Genomic DNA, 26,382 nt, shown 5'->3' on the forward strand with positions numbered 1-26,382 from the left:
TTATATATAAAAAAATTGGATAATTAACAGAAATGATTGCATATAAAGCCTTTATAGACACTCGACAGTTTTTTCTTCTCCTCCCTTTCTTCTCTAAAAAACAAATAATAATTTGAATTATTATTCTTTTTTTTAATAATAATTAATTATATTCAAACTTTGGATAATGCTTTTATCTTTATATTTTTGTTTCCCCCGCATTTGAATGACCATTTCTTATTCTTTTTCTTTTTTCCTTTTATAATTTTATTTTTTTAACAATAAAAAATAAACAAATCAGCAACAAAAATCACGAGTGGCTGTGGCTTATGAGTATACACGTGGATAACAAGTGAGGAAGTATCCACGTGGCATATAAACACTTTTTTTTTTCTTTAAGTAATAATATTCCAAACAATTATTAAGATTTTTAATGTGTCATTTAAATAAGAATATTAAAATTTCAAATTCTTTTTTTTTTCTTCCACTAATATTTAGAGTATTTTAAAATTAAAAAAACAATATGAAAAGAATTTAACTGTAAAGATCTTCTTTAACATTTTTTTTTTTTTTTTGTTTAATTTAGGAGTGCTGGACGAAAATGAATTTTGTATTTGTGATATTATTTTTTAACCTCAGGATTTTGGAAATAATACTGATGATGATATTTATGTGAATGGAAATTAAATTTAAACAATTAAGAATTGATAAGGATATTCATCCAAATTACATTAATTCATTCTGTACCTATCACGTTGGATTTTACCTTTTCGCCCACAAATTTTGTCTGGAATATAAATTTTTTATAAAATATAAATTATGTTATTAAATTTTGATTATGCTTTTATATTTTATCAAATATAAATTACTTAATTAAAATTTGATTATGCTATTCGATTTTGTAAAATATAAAATATAAATTCAACCTATAATAGTTTTTTATATATACATTAAAAAAAAAATCTTCGAATGGATAAACAAAAACCATTGAAATGTTTTTTAAAAAAATAAAATAAAATAATTGAAGTTCGAGGGTGAATGAGTCTTTTACTACCCAAACATTAAATTGACTCATTAAATACCATAAAATATAACGAATCATTCAAATTCAGCTGGTTTATTAATAAATTTGTAATTTGGAAATGAAAGCAGAAGGCATATGGAGTTTCAAAGATGAATTCCAAGTGGGACACATTAATCAAAGTGAGGTTATAACGTTACAAACGAACCTATTTTCAAGTCGGTCTAAGTGGGATAAAGTCGCACATTATCATTCCAATAGTTGATGGTTCAATCTCCACTCTTACAATGGTTACCTACACAGAAACAATCTCGATGGTTTTATTATGAAAAAGACATTTAGCCTTCTTCTTCAACCGACTGATAAGCAAACGTAGAAAGCTTCTTATAAAATTAAGGTGAACAACCTCAAGATCATACAAAAGAAAACATTTACTATTCTGTAGATTACGACTTCTTAGCAAAATGGTAGATCACCTCCCTACACAAGCAGCACTAAATTTGGATAGTATCAATAGTGTTAATGAAGATCTTGCCTTCTATCTATCTTTCACCAAAGCAAAAGGCAACATTCTGCCCAACTCCCAGTTCGGGATGGAATTGGAAACCCAGTTCCAACAACTATTTCCACCCAACAGAGGATGAATGTAGGTGGAGACTAGACCTCTTGGTTCGATGACGCATTGGTAAGAGGAAAGGGGAGGTTCTGATGCTAGAGACCTGCAATGTTTCACCTTTCATAGATCCGAGAACACTAACTTTATCATTCTGTTTCCTGTCTTTCCTCTCTAAACTTCTTATAGATATCCCCCTTATAGAATTCCCAAGTTCGAAGCACCAAAATGAAAGAAACAACACAACCCAACACGGTTGCAGCAGTGATTATCAGAAAAGCTAATCTATAACAATGGACGCCCTTGCAGGCCAAGTCCCTACCAGCAACACTTGCAAGACCAGAGGCAGCCATTTGCTTTCTAGCCTCTTGGTCGTATAAAAAGCCAGCTACTTTCACGTTGAAAATGTATGAGCCAACTGGGCTAGCAATGCCGCTTATGCTATACAAAGTTGCATAGTATTTCAACCCAAATAATTCAGAAACAATGGCAAAAATCAATGGCCATTGTGCTCCAAAGCAAAATCCAATGATCACAGAAGAAAAATAAAGGGAAGTTGGGACTCCAAAGGCAATTAGAAGATGACCAACGCAAGAGAAAAGAAGCACAAGAGTGAAGAACAGAGGGCGAGAGAAGCTATATTTGGTCCATAAGAATTCAGAAGCATAACCTGAAAATGCTCGACCGAGAAAGCCCCATATACTCATGAGGGAAGTGAAAGTAGAAATGCTATGAGCTGAGTAGCCAAGGGAGCTGCCTATCTGACCCAAGTTGTCCATTGCAGTCAAAGCCCCACCAGCCCCACAGATTGTAGCAACAAACAGTATCAACATATCTACACTGAAAATTGCTTGTAAAATGGTGTAATCGTCTCCTCTTTCCGGCGGTCTGAACACATTTTTAAAGCAAGAAATTGGTGGTCTAGAGGATGATAATTCAACGGGAAATGGGTCTAGTGGAGGCACAGAAATTAAATCCATATCTTGTGATTTCCTCTTCCTCATGAGGAATTCTTCTCTTATAACAACGACAAGGGGAAGAAAAAGAAGCACTAGGAGGATAAATGCACAACCCAAATACTGAATTCTAGTAAAAATGAGCTCGTTTTGAATAATGACCAAGATCATGAGGAAGCCAGCAAGAACAAGGGAAGTGTAGAGCATATAATAGAAATTCTTTAGATCATTGGATATGGATATTCGGTCCACTTCCACTACTCTAACAACCCGAAGAAGCAAGAAAGAAACAGCAGTAGGCAGCCAAGCAATGAGCAAGATAAAATCCTTAGAATCATCTCCATAAAAAGCATGGTAAATCTGAGTCAAAATTGCCCCACTCAACCCAACATAGCCTTTCAATAAACCCAATACATTACCTCGATTTTGGGGGAAATTCTTCACTGAAGGGATCAAAGCCCCTGTATTAGCAAATGTCTGAGAATTCGCACCTAGGCATATACACAAACACATAGCGGGCAGTTTGGGTTTGGGGATTCGGTGAGTGACAGAAAGCCAAATCATGAAATAGCCAAAGAAATTCATTACCCCGCCAATTAGAAGGACGACCCAAGGCGGTGTAATTTCATTGATGAGGCCCGAGAAGACTCCAACGTTGGCGCCCAGATCCTTGAAGAAGCCAATGAGGTTGAGCGTGGTCTGATCGTAATCCAAGGAGGATTTGATGTCGGCGGAGTAGAGGGCAAGCATGTAGGTGGCACCGGAAACGGACATGATCAATAAAGAAGCGAAGACGGTGAACCATCGGCCCAATAGAACTTGCAAGACGAAATTCCTCATTGGGACAGAACTTCGTGAAGTCCTGATGCTGAATCTTACGCCTCCCATAGCTGCAGCGCAATGAATTGAAGCTTAATAAAGAGATGGAAGAGCTGATGGGTGGTGGCGAAGCGCAATTAAGGAAGATATTTTGGTAGATTGCAGCTGTGTTCACATTGATAGAAATTGAAAAGAGCAACGGAAGGGAATGACAAGCCGATATTCTCAGCTCCTCCCTTTCATACGCCGGCCAAATATCGCCGTCGTCAACGTCAGGTACATCCTCAGGCCAAAATTCCTCACCGGATTCTTTGCAGGACGCAATTTGTGTTTGTTCTGCGATCTTACAGGAACATGTGATGTCTTTATATTTATTTATTTAAATAAAGAAAGAAATATTTACTGAAACACGCAACTGGTAAAGGCATTACGGATTTATGTGATGCAATCTGAGCTTTGCATTATTGAAGCAGTGAAAAAAAGAAGAAAAATAAATGTTATTATTATCCAAGCAATTCCGAATGTGGCAAATGGGGCCCACTGCATTATTCAGAAAAATGGAGAAAAAGAAAGTCTTGAATTTAGAAAATTATCGAACTGGACAAAGAAGGAGAAGACTGAAAATTCACGTACAGACAGGAGCAGAATAACACAAATTACAACCTGGCCTTGATTTTCATCTTCAATGAAATCACCGTAGGTCCCAGGTAAAGATGATGATCAAATTGTGAAAAGATCAACGGTCACAAATAAGACACGACCCAAACCCGTCCGATTAAAAACAATTAACAAAACCAAATACACCAAATTAAACATGGCCGCCGCTGCCGTGAGTGGTGGTTGTTGCTTAGTAGTCGGTGGTTGGGAGTTGCTCGTGGGAGTTGGAGATGAAGATGAACTCGTAGATGAGCCCAGCAAGACCACCTCCGATCAGAGGTCCAGCCCAGTAGACCCAGTGGTTGTCCCATGACCAGCTCACCACGGATGGCCCGAATGCCACCGCTGGGTTCATCGAGGCTCCGGTGAATGCTCCACCGGCTAAGATGTTAGCTCCGACGATGAAACCGATTGCGATGGGTGCAATTGTTCCCAAACTGCCCTTCTTGGGATCCACTGCGGTCGCGTACACTGTGTACACCAATCCGAATGTCATCACGATCTCGAAAACGAAGGCGTTTAGTTCACCGACTCCAGCTGATAGAGCGAAGCTTCCGGTGGGCTGCCATGCACACAAACATAACCCCCACATCAATTATTTACCGGTAAACGGGATTTTCTTCCATGTAACGGAAATAACGACATCTCACCCGAATAATTAACTCAAACAAACCCTCCTTGAAAAATGACAAGTTTTTGTTAAATTTGATAATTTTTTAAAAATATTTTTTCGCAGTAAAATTGACATATTTTCATGCGTGTTAAAATTTTATATTAAATCCTTAAAATTACAATGAATTTTTTTATATACAAAAATTGTCAGCTGCATTGTGTTAACTTCCTGTAATTAGATTTTAGTTTAATTATTTAACGTTAAAAACTTTAGGTGACTCACCAAGCCAGTAACGAACTTAAGGAGCAAGCAGGCAACGACGGATCCGAGGAGCTGGGCAATCCAGTAGATGATGCCACGTAGGAGGGTGATGTTACCGCCGACGAAGGCGCCGAAGGTAACAGCGGGGTTGACGTGGCCGCCAGAGATGTTAGCGCCGACGGAGACGGCGACAAACAGGGCAAAGGCATGAGCGATGGAGGCGGAGATGAGGCCAGCGGGAGTGGCGGCGCCGCCGTCAGTAAGCTTACTGAAGGCTATGCCGGAACCTTGGCCGGCAAAAACAAAAATCAAGGTGGAAATGAACTCAGCCAACCCAGCCTTCAAAGCATCCGGACTGGTAGCCTCATCGGGCCTTCCAACGGCGATGTTACGGATCGGCATGGCTGTAATTGGAGAGCTCTAAAATGAATTATTTCACTCACTCTAAGATTAGTACTCCATATTCACGTCCATTTCTTGGCCTTATAATGAGAACGTTCGGGGGCAGCCCTAACCGGCTGTAACAGGTTGCCGGTAATAATTGGGAATTTTTGAGGTGAAAAATTAATTAATAGTTGAACGTGATTGGTGGACATGGCCAGGCTGTTAAATATAAGGGGAAATATTTATTGGTTGCCGCTGTTATCCGAAGACCGCCCAGATCCAGCGAAGCAATTCGGTGCTAGACTGTCGTGATTTTGACACGTGTCCTTTTGTTGATAAGGACACGTAACGTGCAAATGATGTGGATTTCGTCTGCTTTCGCTTGTTCTTTGGAGACATCGAATCCACTTCCCACGTTCAATTATTTCTCCATTTTCCTTCTTTTTTTTTTCTTGGCTATTATTAATACAAATAAATAAATAAATAATATATATATAATCTCAAAATTTGAATTTCAAGAAAAAAATTTCTTGTTTTGGAAGGCTATCAATTAATTAACTAATTAATTGTAAATCATAAAAACTCGTTTCAAATAATTAATATCTTAGAATTACTTTATCTTATTTCCTTATTTTGTTTTAGAGTCTAAATCAAAACAAATTTAATATTTACAAATATTATTATGACACCTTATTTACTCAAAATTTGAAAATATTCATTGTAAATATACCTTTTAAGGTAACTCTATTGATTTTGAGTACTGACATTTTAAACTCTCTATTTATTACCATTTATGCTAAATTTTTACTATTTATTTCTAATTATTAATATAAATAAGATGTAATCGACTCATAATTATTTTCATTTTAAAATATAAGTATGAAGCGATTTGATTAATTGTAAATTAGTTAATATAATAAGTGGTTTAGGTACCATATTAAATCACAAAGTCTACCATTAAATTTGTTTAAATAATTTAAATTTTTATTAGTGGATTATCTGTGAATAGTTATCTAACTTATCTTAATGGAATCTTTGGATAATTTAAGACGGGATGATATTTAATAATATCAAATACCAATTTTTTAAAATTGGTTTTTTGAAAGGGATCGATCCCCCAACGGAGCTAAACAGGAAATTAAAAAAAATTAAAATTAATTTCTCTTAATTATTCGAATAGGACAAATTTTAAAGCTTATATTAAAAATAAAGTCGTATTAATGTTATAGCCTATGCGTCTAATTTGAAAATAAAATAAATTTATTAATGCGAAAGCAATAGGACAAACTAACGTCCAAAATAACCAGAAAAATATCTTTAAAAAACCCAAAAATATTATTATATATTAGAATATTCCCTTGGATGTTCTTCGCCCTCTCTCTATTTTATTTTATTTATTTATTTTTCTTTTTGTTTAGTAACAAAACATTGTAAACGATCCCACCCCAGGCGATAAGTATCAACTTCATTAAACTTCAATTATATATCATTTTCTGTTCTAAAAAAATGATAAATCATTTTCGACTAATCATATTATAATTTTCATTCAATGTCACGATGGCACGACAAGTCTTTTTTTATTTATTTATAAATATTAAATTTCATCATTTATATATATATATATATATATTGCGTTTAAAGTATTCATATCATATCTGATTAGGTTGATAATATGAAGTTTAAAGGTTGTGATTTCATTGACAATTTAACCATAAACTCTAGATGTATATAAACTTAAACGATAAAATTTATCTTTTATGTAACATATCAAATACTTTTAGATTATAAGCATACATATTAAATATAAATTTGTTGGATTAGTAATTTAATTAACTTAAATAGAGTTCACAACCATCTAATTTAATTTAACTCAACATTTTTATTTTCGGATTGAGTTACATTGAGTTGTTAAGTTACGATTATAAATTTTAAATATTTTTAATTTTAATAATAGTTTTAAAAGCAATAAATAATACATGAAATTCAACGAAAATGAACTATATTTGACATCCGCTAAATTATCGGATAAGGATAGCTATAAAAATCGTGACGTGAGGGACGAAAACTTGAAATTTGAATTTTGAGTATGAAGGACTGAAATTTTAACTTGCGTGTCACTTTGGAACAATTAAATATAATTATATAAATATATATTCTAACCATTAATAAAAGCTCATATTCTAACCATTTATTTTGAAGTAGTTTTATCTATCCATTAAACAATTAACAACAAAATAATGAAAAAAAATTAAAATACAAACATTTTATTTGAATAATTTATTTCTAAAAATTTGTTTATTTGCATTATTAATTTAAAATAATGTTTAGTTAGTTTATATTTTTTCTTAATAAGTATTGGTTAGTAGGTTGTATTCTATTTAAATGTTATGAACATTAATGAGAATACACACGTTCCATTCCAGTTCTATTTCTTATCGTTAATACTATAATATAGAATTAGAGTTGTATGGTTTGATTTGTGCCACGTAATGAAAGTACTTTTTTTTTATTATTTAAATGAGTGATATGGTAAAGCTTCAAAGTGGAAAGAGATAAGATCCCATAAATGGGTACGGCGTGTAATGATATTATCTTGAAAATGACATTTATTATTATTATTATTGTTATAAGTTTGCTTTATGGCTGAGGGGAAAGGGCGTAGAGAATTCTAGAATATGTCAATATTGAAAATTAAAATGTGGGGTAAATGTTGTAAATTTAAGTGCTTTAAAATATATTTAGCTTCATAAATTTTAAATCATTTGTTTTTATTATTAACATTTTAAATTAAGTTAAGGACGTGTAAATGTTCAAATTTAGTTAGTATTTTAATTTGCATAGTCGTTTTATAAAAACACATATTTTATTAATTTTAGATAATCTTCAGGTTGGTCACCCCAGATCTAATAAGAACTATTGTTCTTGTGATTAAATAGAGACTAATCTGCTTACTTTTCGAGTGATAGTTTCATGATCCTGACTAGTACTAGCAGCTTGTTGAGAGTACGAACATCTAAACATGTCCAACCTACACAGGGAACTCGATATCTAGGATTTTCTAGGAGTACAGTTTCCATGTTAGATTTTAAAAAGAAAATATGAGTAGTTATGTTGATTGAGGCGGTAATATATGACCTTTACATAAAATTTTGATATGTTGGATCGCAAGTATTAAAACCAAGCAATGATTGTTTTTCCTAAACTTATTGAACTAGCATATGTTTGTTCCTCCTTTGACGACTTTTAGTAAAGAATATCTCACTTGATCGATGTAGATTGAAAGAAAGTCGAAGACAGACGTAAATCCCTCTGCATATCAATACAAACTTGAAATTATTGAGAATTTAGTTGCTTTATATATATATATATAATATTGAAGATATAAAAATGAAAAAAAGGCCGGATAAAAAGGGGCAATTGATAATGTCAATATGAAGGGAACCAAACATGTTAAAGCCACGGTGGCATTTGCTATTGGCTGTCTCTGGTTGGTCGTTGTTACTTGCGAATCTTTGTCGTTTTACATTTTATTTTTCACTGCCTCATTTCTTTTTTTCTAATATATTTATGTCGGTTTAATTCAATGTGTTTATTGTTATGGAACATTACCTAAATGAAATATATATTAACTATATTTAATTTTGATGTAAAAGAGTTTTCGAACCTGGTTGGCTCTATCCGCTTATTGAAGTTATTACACTCCTAAATGGTATAGCTAAAAGAGTAGGAATATATTTATTTTCCAAATGAGGAAGGCTCGTTGGTTCGTTATAAATCAATCGAAGGGTTGAATGGCTTCAGCGACAAAATCCAAGCTTTTATTGACAAAGTTTGAATTTATTGACAAAACTCGATGGTCCAATAGGAAAAAAAAAAAAAAACCACTTTCAGGTGTTTGAGCAATCTTTAACGGGCAGATATATTAGTGTCGAAAAACATTATCTTTTCATGTCATTGCTTATAATACCTCTCTATATATATAACATTAAAAAAAAATCAAATAATTATCTTCATTATAACCTTAAAAACATTTTAAAAGTAAAATACCAACTCAAAGACAAAGACATTCTATTATGTTTTAAAAAATATTAATTATGGAAAAAAAATTGAATGAATGAGATCGAGATTCATTTTTCAATTGGTTTTATGAGAAAATGATGGTAAAAATGAGTGGTGGGTGGCAATGAAAGCGAGAGGCAATACAATGGTCGGTGATATCACTTTTTCTTTGTCTCATTTCACCCTTAATTCTCATTCACATAATTTATTTCAATAGACCGACAGATATTTATTACACTTATGACTTAAAGAGTGCCGTATTTATTTTATGTCAAAAGAAGAGGGGCATTTACGAAAATTCCCTTCCATTTTTATTTGTCGCGCCGAAATTGGAGAGTTAAGCCAGGCCCTAAGCTTGTGGGTGCGACGCATGGTCGGCGCTTGGACGGCCTGGTGGGCCACTGAAAAGGACGCTCCAACTTGGAAAAATAGATTTTTCATTTATTTAAAATTTGAATTTATGTTGACACTATATGGGCCGGGGGCCCACCTTTATGATATTGGTGATTGGCTGAGACATTTACGCGGGAGAGCGAGGAGGAAGCGTCGCTTTTAAATATTCATCTCGTGCAGTTGTTTGGACCGTTTAGCCGATGTGGGACAAGCCGAGTGTATTTGACACATACAGCCGGCCGGCCGTCTTGGTCGCCACCGGCCACTCTCTGTGGCCAGTAGAGAGTAGAAGTTCTCCAACCATGTAACTTCTATTTATTTTAAATAAAAGACATTTGAATTTTACGAATTTATATATAGTTTAATTGCTTATTTTTTTTTTTTTAATGAATTTATTTTAAATAAACCATGTAACTCTCAGTGGATTAATCTAATTAAAAAAAAGTGTGCTAATTCTGAGGATGACGTAATTAAATCGCGTGATTATTTTCGGACTGAGTTGCAAGGCAATGGAGACGCTTGGGCGGCCCAATAGAAAACTGCTGAAATGGGCTCCGGCCTACAGAACCGTTAAAGTGGACTCAGGCCCATTTACTACTGTTATTTCTTATTTGCTGGGTTGGATGATTTAATCGAGGCGGATGGGGAATAATTAAAATCACGTTCTTTTTTAACATTTATAAAAATATTTTTTTTTTAAAATTTAATGATTTATTCGAGCTTATAAATCAACCCAATTAATCTTTTCATGTAAAATAAAAATAGTTAAATTATAAACTAATCCCTTTTAAATTTGTGTCTAATTTACTAATTTTCATATCTATATTTAATAAAATTGATTTATTAAATATAAAATATAAATTTTTAGTAGGCATAAAATTAAAACGTCTAAAAGGTAAAACCCTCCAAATCCTTCCTCCTTTTCTAAAACCTCCACCCTTTTCTTTGTTCTCCCCCCTGCAGCCGCGCGCCGTCGCCCCCATCTCGCCCTCCTATAGCTCTGCTGCATTCGCACGCCGGCACGCCACTCTCGTAGCCGTAAGACTGCTTCCGTGTTCTTCTGCAGCTTCTCGTGGTAAGCTCCACACTCAGTCTTCCACGCCTCTCCATGGTGAAGGCTTACCTCCGATACGAGCCTGCGGCGGCTTTCGGAGTGATCGTCTCCATTGATTCCAATATTACATACGATAGTTCCGGAAAGCATCTCATAGCTCCAGCTCTTGAAAAGATTGGAGTCTGGAATGTTCGTCAAGGTGTCTGCACCAAGAATTTAATACCTACTCAGGGCTCTCGTGGTCCTTCTCTTGCTGTTACGGCCGTCGCCTCGGCTCCATCTTTTCTGGTAAGTCATTTTTCTAATGGAGAAATTTATTTAGAGTTCCAGAGTTTGAGATTGCTACTACTGAACATGGAGTCAAGGATGATGTCAATACTCTGAATTGTTATAGTTCAAATGATTTCAGAAAACTGTTGATATATAAGTTCTTCCCGCTAGCGAGACCGCGGAGATTTCTTCAGTCGAAAGTTTCATCGTCAGTTATAGTGAAAATGTCTTCAAGAAAATAATTAATTAATTTTATTAGATTTCATCCTCATCATTATTCGAGTTTCTGTATGCACGAATATTTGGAAGCACGGATTGCTTTGTCGAATTAAAAAATTGAAAACACACGTGGGACCTGAAATTCGTTTACTGTTATGCATATTCTCGCTACGCAGGTTAAAATTAGTAAGAACTGGCTGGAGGTTTGGTGCCATTTATAAACAAATTAGCACTTTCCGCTGCCTGAATTTATATAATGGGAAATTGAATTACCATTCAATATTATTATTATTTATTATTATTACAGATCGCGAGTGGGTATGCTGATGGTAGTATAAGAATTTGGAATGCTGATAAAGGAACCTGTGAGACTACTTTACATGGACATAAAGGGGCCGTTACCGTCCTTAGGTACAACAAGCTTGGTTCTATGCTTGCATCTGGAAGCAAAGATAACGATATTATACTGTGGGATGCTGTTGGCGAGACAGGCCTCTTTCGCCTCCGTGGCCATCGTGATCAGGTTCACAATTATTGCATTTTGATCTCCGTATTCTCAAGTCTTTCACTGCTTCCCCTTTTCCATCCAGTGGAGTTTTCTCCTAACAAAATGGAAAATATTTTAAACCTTTCATTTGATTTATTGTGCCCACGTTATTAAAAAATTTAAGGTGCCATACAACTCATCCAAAAACATTTGTTTAAATTTCTAAACGACTCAACTCAAGATACTTGGCCTCTTCCTTTCACTCAATTCAGGTCCAATTTAGTTGATTTAGATTCTTCCATAGAACTCAAGGGCACAGTTGTACAACTTCTAGAACATATCTTGTTCAAGTTGGGTTGTGTCTAATGTAGTTGATTAGTGTATGTAAACTACATAGTTGCCCTGTCGAAGGATTCCCTCCTTCCCCCTTTTTAAGGCCCAATCCAGTTGATAGCTTCCTTCTTGCATGTGTAAATCATATAGGAGGCCTGTCATTTTCATAGCTATTTTTTTGTCCATTAATGCCTTCTCTTTATTCTTTATGCAGGTAACTGATCTAATATTTCTAGATTCAAGTAAAAAACTCGTCAGTTCTTCCAAAGACAAGTTTTTAAGGGTGTGGAATCTTGAAACACAGCACTGTATGCAAATAGTTGGTGGGCATCATAGTGAAATTTGGTCAATGGACATTGATCCAGATGAGCGGTTTTTAGTTACTGGATCTGCTGATCAGGAACTTCGTTTTTTCACAACTAAACATGATTTGGTGGCTGGTAAGTCTGTCGATGAATCTAATGCAAATGGTTCCGAGAAGGATAGAGATAAATCCACTCAAAGCAAATGGGAAGTTCTAAAACTGTTTGGTGAAATTATGCGACAAAGTAAGGATAGAGTTGCTACTGTGAGATTTAACAAGTCTGGAAATTTGTTGGCCTGTCAAGTGGCAGGAAAGACTGTTGAGTTATTCAATGTTTTGGACGAAACTGAAGCCAAGCATAAAGCAAAACGTCGTATTAAGCGGAAGAAAGAAAAGAAAGCTGGAAAGGGAGAACCGGATGTAATTGAAAATGGCGAGACAAATCATGCTACTGGAGAAGAAGGAAGTGGCTCCATTATTACAGTTCCTGACGTATTTAAGCTACTCCACACAATTCGGGCTAGCAAGAAAATTTGTTCCATTTCTTTCTGTCCAATTCCAAAAAAATCGCTGTCCACATTAGCATTATCTTTGAACAATAATTTATTAGAGTTTTATTCAGTTGAAAGCAGCGCAGTTACGAAATTACATTCTATTGAACTCCTGGGGCACCGTTCGGATGTCAGAAGTGTAACACTTAGTTCCGATAATTCTCTTTTGATGTCCACTAGTCACAATGCTGTAAAAATTTGGAATCCAAGTACTGGTTCTTGTCTTCGTACTATTGATTCTGGATACGGGCTTTGTGGTTTAATAATTCCTCAAAACAAGTATGCAATTGTTGGAAACAAAAGTGGGGCTATAGAAATTTTGGACATTGCAAGTGGCAGTTGCATCGAAGTTGTAGAAGCTCATGGTGGCGCAATACGGTCAATTGTGGGTTTACCAAATGAAAATGGATTTGTCACTGCTAGCGCTGACCATGACATTAAGTTTTGGGAGTATCATATTGAAAAAAAATCGGATCAAGTATGTTCTCATTCTTTCTTCATCTCATCATGATCTCCATATTTTTCCTTTTTGACTTTAAGAAACTTCTTATAATTAGGATTATTATTATTATTTTTTTTTTTTGTGATAAAATGAAAACTTGTTTTATTCAAATAAGATGGGTCTTGTCCCCGAAGTAGTGTAGTGCGCAATTACAACTCTGAGATGTCACCTTCTATATAGCTTGTAGTTGATGAAGAATCCAATTTTTGCTCGGCATGCTTTTGCATTTTATATTGATTTAATAACTTTTCAATTCGGAACCATGTCTCTGTCTGAATCTTTAGATTACGGATTCCAGAGTAGATGCTTTTGAATGGAATATTCATGAAATAGTCCTTTCGCAGATATTTTTATTTTCTTTAAGAATTCATTTTAGCTTTATATTTGGGTTTAGTAGAACTCCGACATTTGGTTTAATTATTTGTGTGGATGAACTATTTGAAGCATTTAGGAAGTTTCATATTTGCATTTATAAATCTGATGTCTTTTCACAATTTTCTTGTAATTTGTTTCTACTGTATGTATAGATTCAATTTAATTTTGGTTTTTAGTCTTTAGAATCTGGGCCTTTTCAAACGTTGTGATGGTCCAATGTTGTAATCTGATTTACAGGAGCCTAAAACCCTTTCTATAACGTTTGTGAGGAGTATGAAGATGAATGATGATGTTCTTGTTGCTGCTGTTAGTCCTGATGCCAAATATATTGCTGCAGCACTGTTGGATTCCACAGTGAAGGTGTAGTTTTCCTTCTCATATTAAATTTTTACATTTTTTATTTTTGCTATTATGGTTGATTACGAGCATATAAAAATCTCTAGTTTCATAACAAGCTACTGTTGTGCGTTTGTATCAGCTTCTTGAGTATTGCTTTTGATAGAGTTTGAGTTCAAGTGGAGTGAAGTGACTCTTAATTTTCTTCTCCCTAGCCTTTGTTCACTTTTTAGTAATACAAATCAAGTCGTCCCTTGTCATGTGGCATTGTTAATGACTTTGTACCACTTATTTTTAAGTAATCTGGACTTCCCTAACAAGGCTTTCCTTGACCGAGCTGGGGTACTGTGGTAGGTACCTAAGGAGCACACACTATTAGAGCTTGAGTCAAACATCTCACTTTCCAAATTTTTTGAGTATTTGGATTTGTATTAAGAGACAAGTCATAATTCTTATAGCCTCACTTTCACTGAAACGGATCTTCATTTTTTTTAATAGTATTTCTATCACACTCTTATAAAATAATACCAAACGTATTTCTATATTATTGCTTCAAGTCTGTTGATAATGTTTTTTGAATGCCTGCATTCTTTTGATTCTAGGTCTTCTTTATGGATACCTTCAAAGTTTTCCGTACTTTATTTGGTCACAAGCTACCTGTTCTGTGCATGGATGTCTCGTCAGATGGAGATTTGTTAGTGACTGGCTCTGCAGACAAAAATTTGAAGATTTGGGGTTTGGACTTTGGTGATTGTCACAAGTCTATTTTTGCTCATTCTGATAGGTGATGCATGCAGTATAAGATGTCTTTATATTTTAAAATGTTGCTGAACGATTACTGATTGCAATTTTCTTGTTTCAGTGTCATGGCTGTTCAGTTTGTGAAGAAAACTCACTATGTGTTCAGTGTTGGAAAGGACCGTCTTGTAAAGTATTGGGATGCTGACAAATTTGAGTTACTTTTAACGCTTGAGGGGCATCATGCTGATGTTTGGTGTCTTGCTATCAGCAACCGTGGTGATTTCATAGTCACAGGATCTCATGATCGATCCATACGTCGTTGGGATCGAACTGAAGAACCATTTTTCATAGAGGTGCAGTCATTTGTTTCTTCCAAAGTATCAGATGACATTATATTGACGAACGATATTCCATTAATGTTGTTCAATATAATCTTATAATAACCAGAATGGACAAATTCTCAATACGGTAGATTCTTCTTTACATTTCAGGAAGAGAAAGAAAAGCGGCTGGAAGAAATGTTTGAGTCTGACCTTGACAATGCATTTGAGAACAGGTTTGTTCCCAGTGAAGAAGTTCCAGAGGAGGGTGCAGTTGCTTTGGCTGGGAAAAAGACTCAAGAAACTATTTCGGCTACAGACTTAATTATAGATTCTCTGGACATGGCAGAGGCAGAAAGCAAGCGTATGGCTGAAAATGAGGTCTGTGAACTTTTAACAAGTTTCATCATTTTTACTTTATTCAAGTTTATGATTTAATGTTTTGTATATTATAAAAAAAATTGATTTAATGTTTTGTGCTTAGGAGGAGAAGAGAAATGGGAAAGCTGTTCATTTTGAGCCAAATGCTATGATGCTTGGCCTCTCACCATCTGATTACGTTCTCCGAGCCCTTTCAAATGTTCACACAAATGATTTAGAGCAGACATTATTGGTACGATATGAATCAAGTGTTCAGTTTCATTCACGCAAATTTCTAGGCTTGGCAGATCAATGCTAGTTCTTGTTGATAGAACTGCATTGCTATTTGACTTGAAATATCGTGTGTTACCTCATCTTATAAATTTGCGGGTGATTTATATTCGTATACAAACCTATAATTTATGCAAAACTCTTATGCTTATGCTCTATTGGGACGATATGAATCAAGTGTGGCTCAGTTTCATTCATGCAAATTTCTAGGCTTGGCAGATAAATGCTAGTTCTTGTTGATAGAACTGCATTGCTATTTTGCTTGAAATATCCTGTGTTATCTCATCTTATAAATACATGGGTGATTTAGATTCGTACTCAAGCCTATAAGTTATGTCAAACTCTTAAGCTTGCGCTCTTGCTAAGCTTGACTGAGTATTTGTAGTACACATTTTTTTGCTTATTTCTTTGGGTTTCTTTTGCATGTTGAAAGGTTTTCTAGAATGGGCCAGAGATTTTCTTGGTGCCTGTATTTATTGTTTGTCTTTGAGAGGTTGCAATTTCTAGTTTCAATCTCGAATTTGGGTATTCAATACTGAAAGCCGGATTGCCATTTTGTTTCTCTGCAGGCTTTACCATTCTCTGATTCTCTGAAGCTTCTATCTTACTTGAAAGATTGGACTTCCAAACCCGACAAGGTAGTCCTAGACTCCTAGCTACAGTTAGATTAGTCTCATATGTATTGATGATTTGGTTTCTTACAAACAATAGCTTACTGTTATGTTAGTCCGACCTTATAGCACATTCTTATTGTACTTATTGCATTTATCTTGTTGCTTCATTTGATTGGAATTTAATATTGTTGGTTGAAGTTTATCGACTTTATTTATCATAAAAATGAGTTTTTTTTAAAGAATGTCTTCATAATTCTTTTTAAAGTCCCCTTGTGTTTGTTTATGTGTTATCTGCAGGTTGAGCTCATTTGCAGGATATCTACAGTTTTGTTGCAGACACACCACAATCAGCTTGTTACTACCCCTGCTGCAAGACCTGCGTTGACTATTTTAAGAGACATTCTTTACGCTAGAATCAAGGTACTCCTGCGATTTTTAATATTTTATACATGCTTTTTCCCTCTAATTTTCTCATTTTTTATGGTCTCATCTGACATTTCCAGAGTAACGTTATGTAAATATTCTAGTATGGTTCTGCACTACCGATATTACTATTTTAGAGGCATCTTGTCAGGAAGGATCACTTTTTTGATTCTTGATATGAGACCCAATTTTGAATCAGGAATGGACCATAAGTATTACTCCGAGGTCGGGGCTTCTTCTCGACAACTATTATACTCACTTATGGCTAGTGATTTGTACCATTCTTTCCGCAAGAAAAATTTAGAAGAGTGAAAGGAGAATAAATTTTACTAAAATGGCTAATCGTGAGAGGAGAATAAATCACGAAAGGAAGTTTAGAAGAGTGAACACTAGAAGAGGACTCGAAACGCTCATGATCCCCAAGTTTCTGTAGTATTTAATTATCATACAATTTAGCATGTTTTTGCACGATATTGTTGAATTAGAAAAATATGCGCTTCGTTGACAAGATGAATGTCTAATGTCATAGGAATGCAAAGACACCATTGGTTTCAACTTAGCAGCGATGGATCATCTCAAGGTTTGTGTTTCAGTTTCATATCCTTCTGCAATTGTTTGCCATGATTAGGCATTTTGAATAATTTATTTCTTTTGTTCATTTCAGCAACTAATGGCCATGAGATCTGACGCACTATTTCAAGACGCTAAATTGAAGCTGCAAGAAATTCGTTCCCAAAATTCAAAGCGTTTGGAGATGAGGACAGATATAAGACGAGGAAAGAGAAATAAAAAGAACAAGTAAATCCACTGTCCCACTTGCTTGGGTATAAGTTGGCTCCTACCTGTTACTTCGGCACTTTGTGTAGAGTGGGTGCTGTTCTGCAGGAAGATACGGAAGATTGTAAGATGATCGCTCACCAAGATCGATGGACAGCAGCATTGTAGAGGTGAATTCTGCAAGGAGGCTGAAATGGCCGTACGCATACCCCTAATCAGCACAAAATAGGCATTGAGGAGAGTTTGTAAGATATCCCTTCACAATCTTGATCTTACTATTATAAGAGCAAGAAATTCTCTGCAATTTTGTTATAATGTTATTATGTTTACCTAGAAATGCTGTTTAAGTTACATGTAGGTGAGTTAGTTGTGGAATTTTATTTTTACTTTCATTTATTGAGGGAATATTGGAAGTGCTTACATAGCTCTTTTATACTTGGACAATTTGCTAGCGAACGACCAAAATTCTCTCAATTAGGAGTGCATATTGGTCGGTGGGAGTCGATTTTAGTTAGCCCGAGACTCGTTTTTCTGGTTTAGAGAAACTGCTAAAGCAAAGTTTCTGTTGCAACACTGATTTTCCGTGCAGGTTTTGGGTGGTTCTCACCACCAGAATTCTATATGTTATGGCGTTACAAGCCACTGTTGGCTTCCAGGTTTGTTTACCACTTCAAGCTATTTCATTTGACTTCGAAGACTTTATTTAAGCTATTTTAAAAATAGGGTAAAAGAATAAAATGTAATTTCAACCATATTGGCAAAGTTTGAATATTATTATTTAATTTACTACTCTGTTTGACAACATTGAATAATCGATAAAACTATTTATTTAAAATGTATAGATTCTTTTATGAGTTAAATGGTTTTAAGAAAATGATTTATCTAAATCTTTTGAAATTACTTTTAACAATGCATGTTCATAGACATTGGAAGAGATTGAAATGTGTTTCATTATTTTTTAAAAATCAATTTTGAGATGAAAATGTTTCAATTACTTATCATTAATCGCACCTGATTTCTATCGTTTTTGTAATTTTAAAGTGAAATTTTACTTGAAGTGAATAAATAAGATTTATATAATGAAGGAAGCATATTGAACTTTCATCCCCTTTATTCACCAAATGCGCACACACATTTAGATAAATGACTTTTTAAGTGATATAATATTTCAACAACAGTCATTCTAGAGATGTTCCTTATTGACGAAAGATAAACGGTTTAGTAATACAAGTGGAAGGAAAGCAATCAAGACCTTGTAACACAAATCTTCAGAAAGATATCATTAACACCAAGATTGTAAATCTCAAAGGTTGTAATCCATAGCACCAAGATTTGATGGATTATAATTTGTGCCTGCAATGATAATTGTTTTATGGATTATAATTTGTGATGAGAGAACCCTTTCTTGAGATCTATTTGATGGATTACAATCTTGATGTATAACACCAAGATTGTAAATCTGAAAGGTGTTGGCGTGAGTCGGTCCTTAATAGCGATGTATAAGTTCCTTGTACGCATCCTGATGCTTTGAGTAGTACTCCACTTCTGCCTGCAATGGTAATTGTTTTATGGATTATAATTTGTGATGAGAAAACCCTTTCTTGAGATCTATTTGGATCGAATTTCTAAATGTTTAAAATGTGTTTTAAGTGATAGAAAATGTATTTTAAACACTTAACCAATTCAACCGGCCATTGGACTGTTATCTATCGACTGAAATTTATTCTTATTTAACAAAGTGAATAATTACATCACCGGCCTATCTAAAACAGCTCCGTAATTACTGCCTAAGGACACTTCTGCTTAACTTTGCCGACAAATGAAACATCCTAAACATTCAACAGTGAACTTGAACAGCAAGGGCATGGAAGCATATAGGATAAAATATTTGGTTATGATTATATTTAAGGCCTACAACACGCAGAACTGATCACAAGAATCATAACAATACCACGAGATAAGCGGTGAAAGTCAAATTGCATACATACCTTGCGAATTGCTTTTATGGCAACCACCAACTTTTCGCCTATAAAATCTGTCAAGATATTGTTCTTTTCCAGAGCCTCCAAAGATTCAGAAAGCGATTGGGGCAACCTTTGGAGCTTTGAACTCAGGCTATCAGGATTTGTATCTGTTTACCATAGGACGCAGGTTGTTATTAGAGTACAACATAGAACTTCTCGAGGGAGGATTTGCACAGTGCACTTACCAACTGGTTCAGGCAACTGAAGATTGTTCCGAAGGCCATCTATTCCAGCAGAAACGATAGCGGCTACACCCAAGTGCGGATTTGCACAACCATCAAACGCTTTGATCTCGAAGTTACTCACTAAACCATCCGAAATCCCAGGTGGACAAGCAGTTCTAAGTGGAGATTCTCTGTTTTCTTTTCCCCAACATTGATAGGCGCCACTCCATGTATTGGGTTGTATACGATCATAACTACAAGCAAACAGGTTGCCACATTACCTCAAATGAGAAGCAACGATTATGTTATTTGATAATTTGATTCATTAGAATTCAAATATGTGATATCCCACGTCGGTCGGTTGGGAAGAATAACGAATCATTCTTTACAAGGGTGATAAGTTATTCTCCCTAGCAAACACGTTTTAAAAACCTTGAGGGGAAGCTCGAAAGGGAAAGCTCAAAGAAGACAATATTTGCTAGCGGTGAACTTGGACCGTTACAAATGGTATCATAGTCAGGCACCGGGTGATGTTCTAGTGAGGAGCCTGAGCCCCAAAGGGGAGTGGACATGAGGCTGTGTGTCAGCAAGGAGGTTTGCCCCAAAGGGGGTGGATTGGGGGGGTCCCACATCGATTGGAGAAGGTAACGAGTGCCAGCGAGGATGCTGGCCCCGAAGGGAGTGGATTGTGATATCCCACATTGGTGTTTGGGAGAAGAACGAAGCATTCTTTATAACGGTATGGAAACGTCTCTGTGTTTTAAAAATCTCAAGGGGAAGTCACAAGGGGAAAACCCAAAGAGGACAATATTCCTGATGCTTTTTAAAAATCTTGAAGGGAAGCCCGATAAGAAAAGTCCAAAAAGAACAATATCTTGCTAGCGGAGAGATTGGGCCGTTACAAGATATCAGTTTTCTACCCGAAACTATGCATGATTGGGAGAGAAGGGAACAGATACTTTGAAAAAAAAATGTAAATAATCAACCGGCCAATAAATTGCACACCCAAGAACAGGGTATTCACCTGTTCGGAACTGGAGCTGTAAATGCCAAAATTGCTGAAATATGATGTAAAACCCCAGCCATGAACTTTTCCCCAATAGCTGAAATTCCATGTTCAGAAGAACCATCAGACGCCATGAAAACATTTTCACCATTCTTCCACAAGCTGACATGCACGTGGGAGCCAGAACCAATGTCATCCAGTGCGTACCTAATCAATGATAAGAAGTCATGGTATTACCTCCCAAACATTAGCATAAACTCGTTGAACCTGTACAAAATTGTTGGTCTCATTCTACTCAACTGCTAATTTACTCGATTGAATCCTAAAACATACTTGGGCATAAATGTTGCTAACAGTCCATGCTTCCTGGCAGTAGCCCTAATCACTTCACGCGTGTAAACTAAGTTGTCAGCGGCATTGAGACAAACAGTATGCCCCAAAGCAAACTCAAATTGACCTTTCCCAGCTTCTGCATGCACCTACAAGATTATCATTAATTTTTCTTTTAATGATGCTGCTAATCCAGAAATGTAACTGCTAGAATGGGACATTTTTTTCATACCTGTTCCACAGTAATATTCAACGAGTTCAAGGAAGCAACTACATCATGAAGAAAAGGAGAGGCAGCATCAAACGACGATGACGAACAATACGGTGCTGAATCAAATGGCACCCAATCTTCTTTTCCATCTCTACAAAAGTCAATCAAATAGAGAAATGGCAATTGGAAAATTGCAAAATTCAAAAAGTTAAGGCCATATAGAATTGTATATCCCTACCTAACTGCCTTTTTCAATAGGAAAAACTCGGTTTCGAAGCCTGCGTTCATTACCTGGACATAACACATTTAACAGAGTAAATATTTTCTAGATCATCAATTCAAACGTCTTGAACAATCTTTCGTACCAGGTCGAATTCGTCTTTCAGAATTCTACAGACCCTACGCAAGGCTTCCCTTGGACAGTATTCCCAGGCTTCACCGGGTCTAAGATACATGTCACCCAAAACCATCTCCTCCTGCTTGTTCCTGTTGAAGAAATCAATGGAAAAGGTTGAACCAGAAGTGATATCAATTAAAAAGCGTATTGGTTGTGTTCTTGCTCTTTACATATTATCGGATAAACATGCTATGAACTAGACTCTAATTAGTAGCTTAGCAGCCACATGTAGTCAGTATGCCCAAAAGGTTAGTGTGTGTGTGTATATATATATATATATATATATATATATATATAGGTAGAAGAATTGAACGATAAAATCGTGACACAAAAAAAACGATAACGAAAACATTCAGCAAGCTTCATACCAAGGAACTGTCCATTTGGTTGATAAATCTGGTAGCAGTCTGATCTCACCCACACCAGTAAGATTACTCCCATCAGCTGGACAATCAGCATAAGAGCACATTGCCATAGCGGCACAAGCTAACCCAACCCCATTCTTTGTAACGACGTCATTGAACCGCTTAAAGGGAACAGCCTGGAGTGATTAGAACATAAATCACATAAACCAAAATGAGTAAAACAATGGGCCTCCTATTATTAACTTCTGTGTTCCCCAAAAAGCTTAGAAAAAAATGTACTTTGAGGTCGAATATGTCAAGAAATAACACGCACGCACACATATATGGAAAGAAATCTCACACGGCATCTCCGTTGTCCTGAAGCATCCACCCAAATAATTCGAACAAGCTTGGCATCTTCTTGCACGACGTTGGTCTTCATCAAAGGAATAGAAAATGTTGAATTATTTGGCATGGAACTCTCTGTCATCAGGTTAATCTTGTACAATTTCATGGCATTTTGTGAAAACATATCATTCACAGCTTCAACAGCCTCAGAAATTGAGAGATCACCATCAATACAAGCATCCTGTAGAACAGATAAGACGACGTCCCTTGATTTCTTTGCTCCTACAAAACAAGGAAAATCCGTTCGAAATGTGAACTAATAATAAGTGCAGAGAAAGGAAGTATTCAGCAGCCAAATATTATTTACTTTTTTTGAGATACCTTTAATACATATACATATTCATATTTTACGCACCTAAATAGAAGGTTTCAGGAAAGGCAGATCCATCCGTGCTGAACATCACCTGCAATTTGGTTGCCGAACTATTAGCCAAACAGCACGAACTCATAAACTCGAGCATACAAAAATGATAAATAAAAGGCATACCGTACACTATAGCTTCCATATTTATCCAAGAAAGTTGCTTTACATAAAACATGTTTCAGGAAACAGCTTATTAAAAATCTTAACAGTTAGCACAGCACTCCCTTCACCTTTTTAATTGGAGCAAGCTCTAACAGTTCTTTGAGTGCAGATATCATCCCATGAACACTAAGCTTAGGAATTGTCAATCCAAAGTCAAGGTAGACCTGAGAGATTAAAAGCATAAAATTAAGAAGAAAAGCTACTGCTTAATCAAGATTAAAAACATAATGGATTGAATGATGAATATTTTAACCTGGGGATAAACGGAAGCGAGAAATGACGCTTCCTTTGAGAACGGGTAGGATGCATGTAACAAAACTAAGCAACACTTGGAAAATCTCTTATCCTCCAGAACAGACCGAAGATGAAGGGGATTGGCCAGCTGCAAATCTAGATCTTTGTCTCCAAATCTATAGGTACAAAATCACGAACATAATTATAAGCGACGTCTGACTGAGAATAAAGTACTATGATTGGGTATTAATTCCTTGCTGTTAACCCTTATGTTTTAAGGCTGGAGAATATATTTATTTGGGCCATTGGGTATATGGTATGAAAGGAACAAGCAAGCTTCGAACAAATCAAGCTTCGTGTGGCTTCTTGACACGATCTTACCAAAACTTTTTAAATTTATTCAATCAAGACCTTTGCGTTGCTTCGTAGCAAGTTTGATATCTAGTGCTTCTCTTAGTATCTGTTTAAAATTTTGGTTTCAAAGTAACTTTTCAAATATCAATGAAGAGTTTATGCTTCTTGTCAAAAATAAACAGAGATATGTATCAATACAAACAAACCCAAAACAGCCTAAAGCCCTTAGGAAAGAGCAATCTCCAAGCCTAAGCGTAGGATCAAACAAACGGCCTCCAATATTGATATCATAGCTTATAAGCTTTCCGTTTAAGTCATAGCACAATGTAGATCAAACAAATGCTGGTAATTTATCTTACCCAGTATGTATCTGCATTGGCAGGTTGAACTGTTGAGCAACTTCCAAACTACGAACGAACATATAGTCGATGAGGCTTTTGTTCACTATTCGAACAGGTTTTCCACCTGGAATCATGCATTCATTAGTATATTATTCAGAGAAATAGAGAATTCAGACAAAACCTTCTTTAAATTTTATTAACCTTGTAAAACATCAACGAGACCATCCTCCGCATCTTTCCTCGAGACATTCACATTGATTCGTAGACCACTACGATACACCGCTATACTTTTCAGTCCATATATGTCATGAGCCAATGTACTACAGCTTATAAGAAATACACAAGAGAGGAGAGCATTGTACACCAATGGTAACATATAAAATCATAAAACAAACAAAGGATATGATTTCAACTTCTGAATAAATGTTTCTGTGAATGCATCCAGCGTCCATGAAGATTCACCTTGAAACTCCTATTTAAAACCATAAATCAATAAGGGAAAAATAAAGTTCAAAGCATATTCAAAACGAGAAATCAGATACATCTTACTTCATCAAGAATATTCTCTGCTAAACGTTCGATTCTCAATATTCTACCAACATTGGGAACAAATTTTTTGTGCCAATCTATGTTATGCTTTTTGTCCAACTCCAATCCATCATCAATAAGTATCGCAGATATTCTTGCAGCCTTGAAACATGTTGAACAAATTGAATCTAATCCCGAGGATTTGCGGTAATCCTCGACCCCAAGCAAGGATGGTTTACAATCATAAAGTTCAACGATATCCCTCAAACTCCTCTGTATTATACAAATCACAAAACGATCAGAAATAAAGATCTCAATCAATATCATCTTCACATTAATACGACGTTGTCTACTTTGAGCATAAGCTCTCGTGGCTTTGCTTTAGGCTTTCTCAAAAGCTCTCATACCAATGGTCATTCCCTAAATTAGTGGATGTGAGACTTTCATCTTCCAATAACTATAATCATGGTAGCTCCTTTTACTTCATAAGCAATAACATGAAACAAATCGGTCCGTGTTTCAATCAGGCTCGAATCTCAGTTCAGTGAAGCGGCAAAGGAGAACGTGGCAGTAAAAAAAAAAGTTGAGGCGGTGGATAACAGATACCTTGAAGGAGAGGGAATGAGGAGCAAAAGCCGATGCGTCGCCGTGAGCTTCGGAGAAACATCTGATGAAAGGGACAGTGGAATCGGCGGCTACCAGATTGTGGGCGTGAGCGTCAACCAGCACGGCTTCATCGACTGCTTTCTTCAGAACAGTGAAATCCATCATTCCCAGAGTCGGAACTCTTCACCTTGTCGGTCAACGACTTAACGTTTGCCAACGAACTCTTTTTCTATCTACAAAATCCCGAAGTGAATCACCAGTGAGTGCTTCGAACCGCGAACGGTGGAGTCATCAACGGATCTTGTCGTTCATTGCCGGGTTGAATCTTGTCGTTGAATCAGAGAATATTAACCGATTAAATTCTCGTACTTATTAAAAGAAAATAATTTTTTCTTTAGAATCTATAATTTAAAAAACGGTCTCAATTTTTTTTTTTTTTTTTATGGGTAAAAAATTAATCCTAATAAAATAATATAAGAACGTTTTTTAGTGTTAATTTAACTATTTATTACGTTTTAGTTATCATATCCACGTGAACACGTGAAATAATTTTTGTTTTTTTGTTCACTTTCCTCTTTAAAAAGAAAATGAATCTTTCCAATTTTTTAGGATAAGGAAATTGGGAGAATTTAAATATTTGAATTATTAATTTTTAGAAATTATAAATTACTAAAAATAAACAAAATAATAATAATTGTACAAGAATGGTACGTTATTCTATAATTAAAAAAACAGACTTGAAATGCACGTGAACTAAATATATGTAAAGCACTTAATTACAAATAATTGGGGAAAAAACATTAATATATGTTTGCACTACAATAATATATACATATATTTATTTTAATTTTATTCAATTTCATTTTTCCAATATCTATTTTTTAAAATAATATTAAAATTGATATGCAAATCTGGATTCAATATTTAAAAATAAATAAAAAGATGTTTCACATGTTAACATTTTATTATTATTAAAAAAAATTGATTAAACTAATCACTAAATAATACCTCATTATTTAATGAGGGTTATTTAATAAGAAAAATGAGTCCAAAATAGTTGCCAAAATTCGCAACTAAACTAATTCTTTTATGTAACTTATTCATTCTTTTCAAATATGTTAAGTATTATTAAGGAGAATAGTTTCGAATTTATAAGTATTGGTATTAGACATTTTAGAAATTTTAGAAGTAAAATCA

General features: G+C 35.2%; 4 protein-coding genes across 5 annotated transcripts; 1 reads left to right on the forward strand and 3 right to left on the reverse strand.

Moving 5' to 3' along the window:
• Positions 1 to 1,077: 1,077 nt before the first annotated feature.
• Positions 1,078 to 3,742, reverse strand: LOC111478776 (protein NUCLEAR FUSION DEFECTIVE 4-like). The gene has a single exon (XM_023123226.1). The coding sequence runs from the start codon at positions 3,455 to 3,457 to the stop codon at positions 1,763 to 1,765; it is 1,695 nt and encodes a 564-aa protein (XP_022978994.1). The 5' UTR covers positions 3,458 to 3,742; the 3' UTR covers positions 1,078 to 1,762.
• A 170-nt stretch (positions 3,743 to 3,912) lies between these two features.
• LOC111478777 (aquaporin TIP1-1) lies at positions 3,913 to 5,394 on the reverse strand. Its single transcript, XM_023123227.1, has 2 exons — positions 4,941 to 5,394; positions 3,913 to 4,607 (listed from the first exon to the last, which is right to left on the reverse strand). The coding sequence occupies exons 1-2, from the start codon at positions 5,319 to 5,321 to the stop codon at positions 4,236 to 4,238; spliced, it is 753 nt and encodes a 250-aa protein (XP_022978995.1). The 5' UTR covers positions 5,322 to 5,394; the 3' UTR covers positions 3,913 to 4,235.
• Positions 5,395 to 10,646: 5,252 nt separating this feature from the next.
• LOC111478774 (WD repeat-containing protein 3-like) lies at positions 10,647 to 18,139 on the forward strand. Its single transcript, XM_023123222.1, has 12 exons — positions 10,647 to 11,097; positions 11,606 to 11,821; positions 12,333 to 13,451; positions 14,088 to 14,210; positions 14,789 to 14,970; positions 15,049 to 15,280; positions 15,419 to 15,628; positions 15,732 to 15,860; positions 16,468 to 16,536; positions 16,810 to 16,932; positions 17,465 to 17,515; positions 17,600 to 18,139. The coding sequence occupies exons 1-12, from the start codon at positions 10,864 to 10,866 to the stop codon at positions 17,735 to 17,737; spliced, it is 2,826 nt and encodes a 941-aa protein (XP_022978990.1). The 5' UTR covers positions 10,647 to 10,863; the 3' UTR covers positions 17,738 to 18,139.
• A 664-nt stretch (positions 18,140 to 18,803) lies between these two features.
• Positions 18,804 to 25,587, reverse strand: LOC111478775 (protein fluG-like). Of its 2 annotated transcripts, XM_023123224.1 has the most exons (19): positions 25,186 to 25,587; positions 24,601 to 24,852; positions 24,456 to 24,523; positions 24,253 to 24,368; positions 24,070 to 24,175; positions 23,376 to 23,532; positions 23,191 to 23,286; positions 22,952 to 23,000; positions 22,550 to 22,818; positions 22,213 to 22,385; positions 21,813 to 21,933; positions 21,686 to 21,738; positions 21,469 to 21,598; positions 21,240 to 21,385; positions 20,925 to 21,113; positions 19,922 to 20,154; positions 19,701 to 19,843; positions 19,153 to 19,261; positions 18,804 to 18,996 (listed from the first exon to the last, which is right to left on the reverse strand). In XM_023123224.1, exons 1-18 carry the CDS (start codon positions 25,348 to 25,350, stop codon positions 19,199 to 19,201), a joined length of 2,529 nt encoding a protein of 842 aa, XP_022978992.1. In that variant the 5' UTR covers positions 25,351 to 25,587; the 3' UTR covers positions 18,804 to 18,996; positions 19,153 to 19,198. The 2 variants fall into 2 exon arrangements, with proteins under 2 accessions (XP_022978992.1, XP_022978991.1); XM_023123223.1 differs by having other exon boundaries at positions 18,804 to 19,261.
• Between the last annotated feature and the right edge of the window lie 795 nt (positions 25,588 to 26,382).

This window comes from Cucurbita maxima, unplaced genomic scaffold (genome assembly GCF_002738345.1).
Source record: "Cucurbita maxima cultivar Rimu unplaced genomic scaffold, Cmax_1.0 Cma_Scf00004, whole genome shotgun sequence".
NCBI lineage: Eukaryota > Viridiplantae > Streptophyta > Magnoliopsida > Cucurbitales > Cucurbitaceae > Cucurbita > Cucurbita maxima.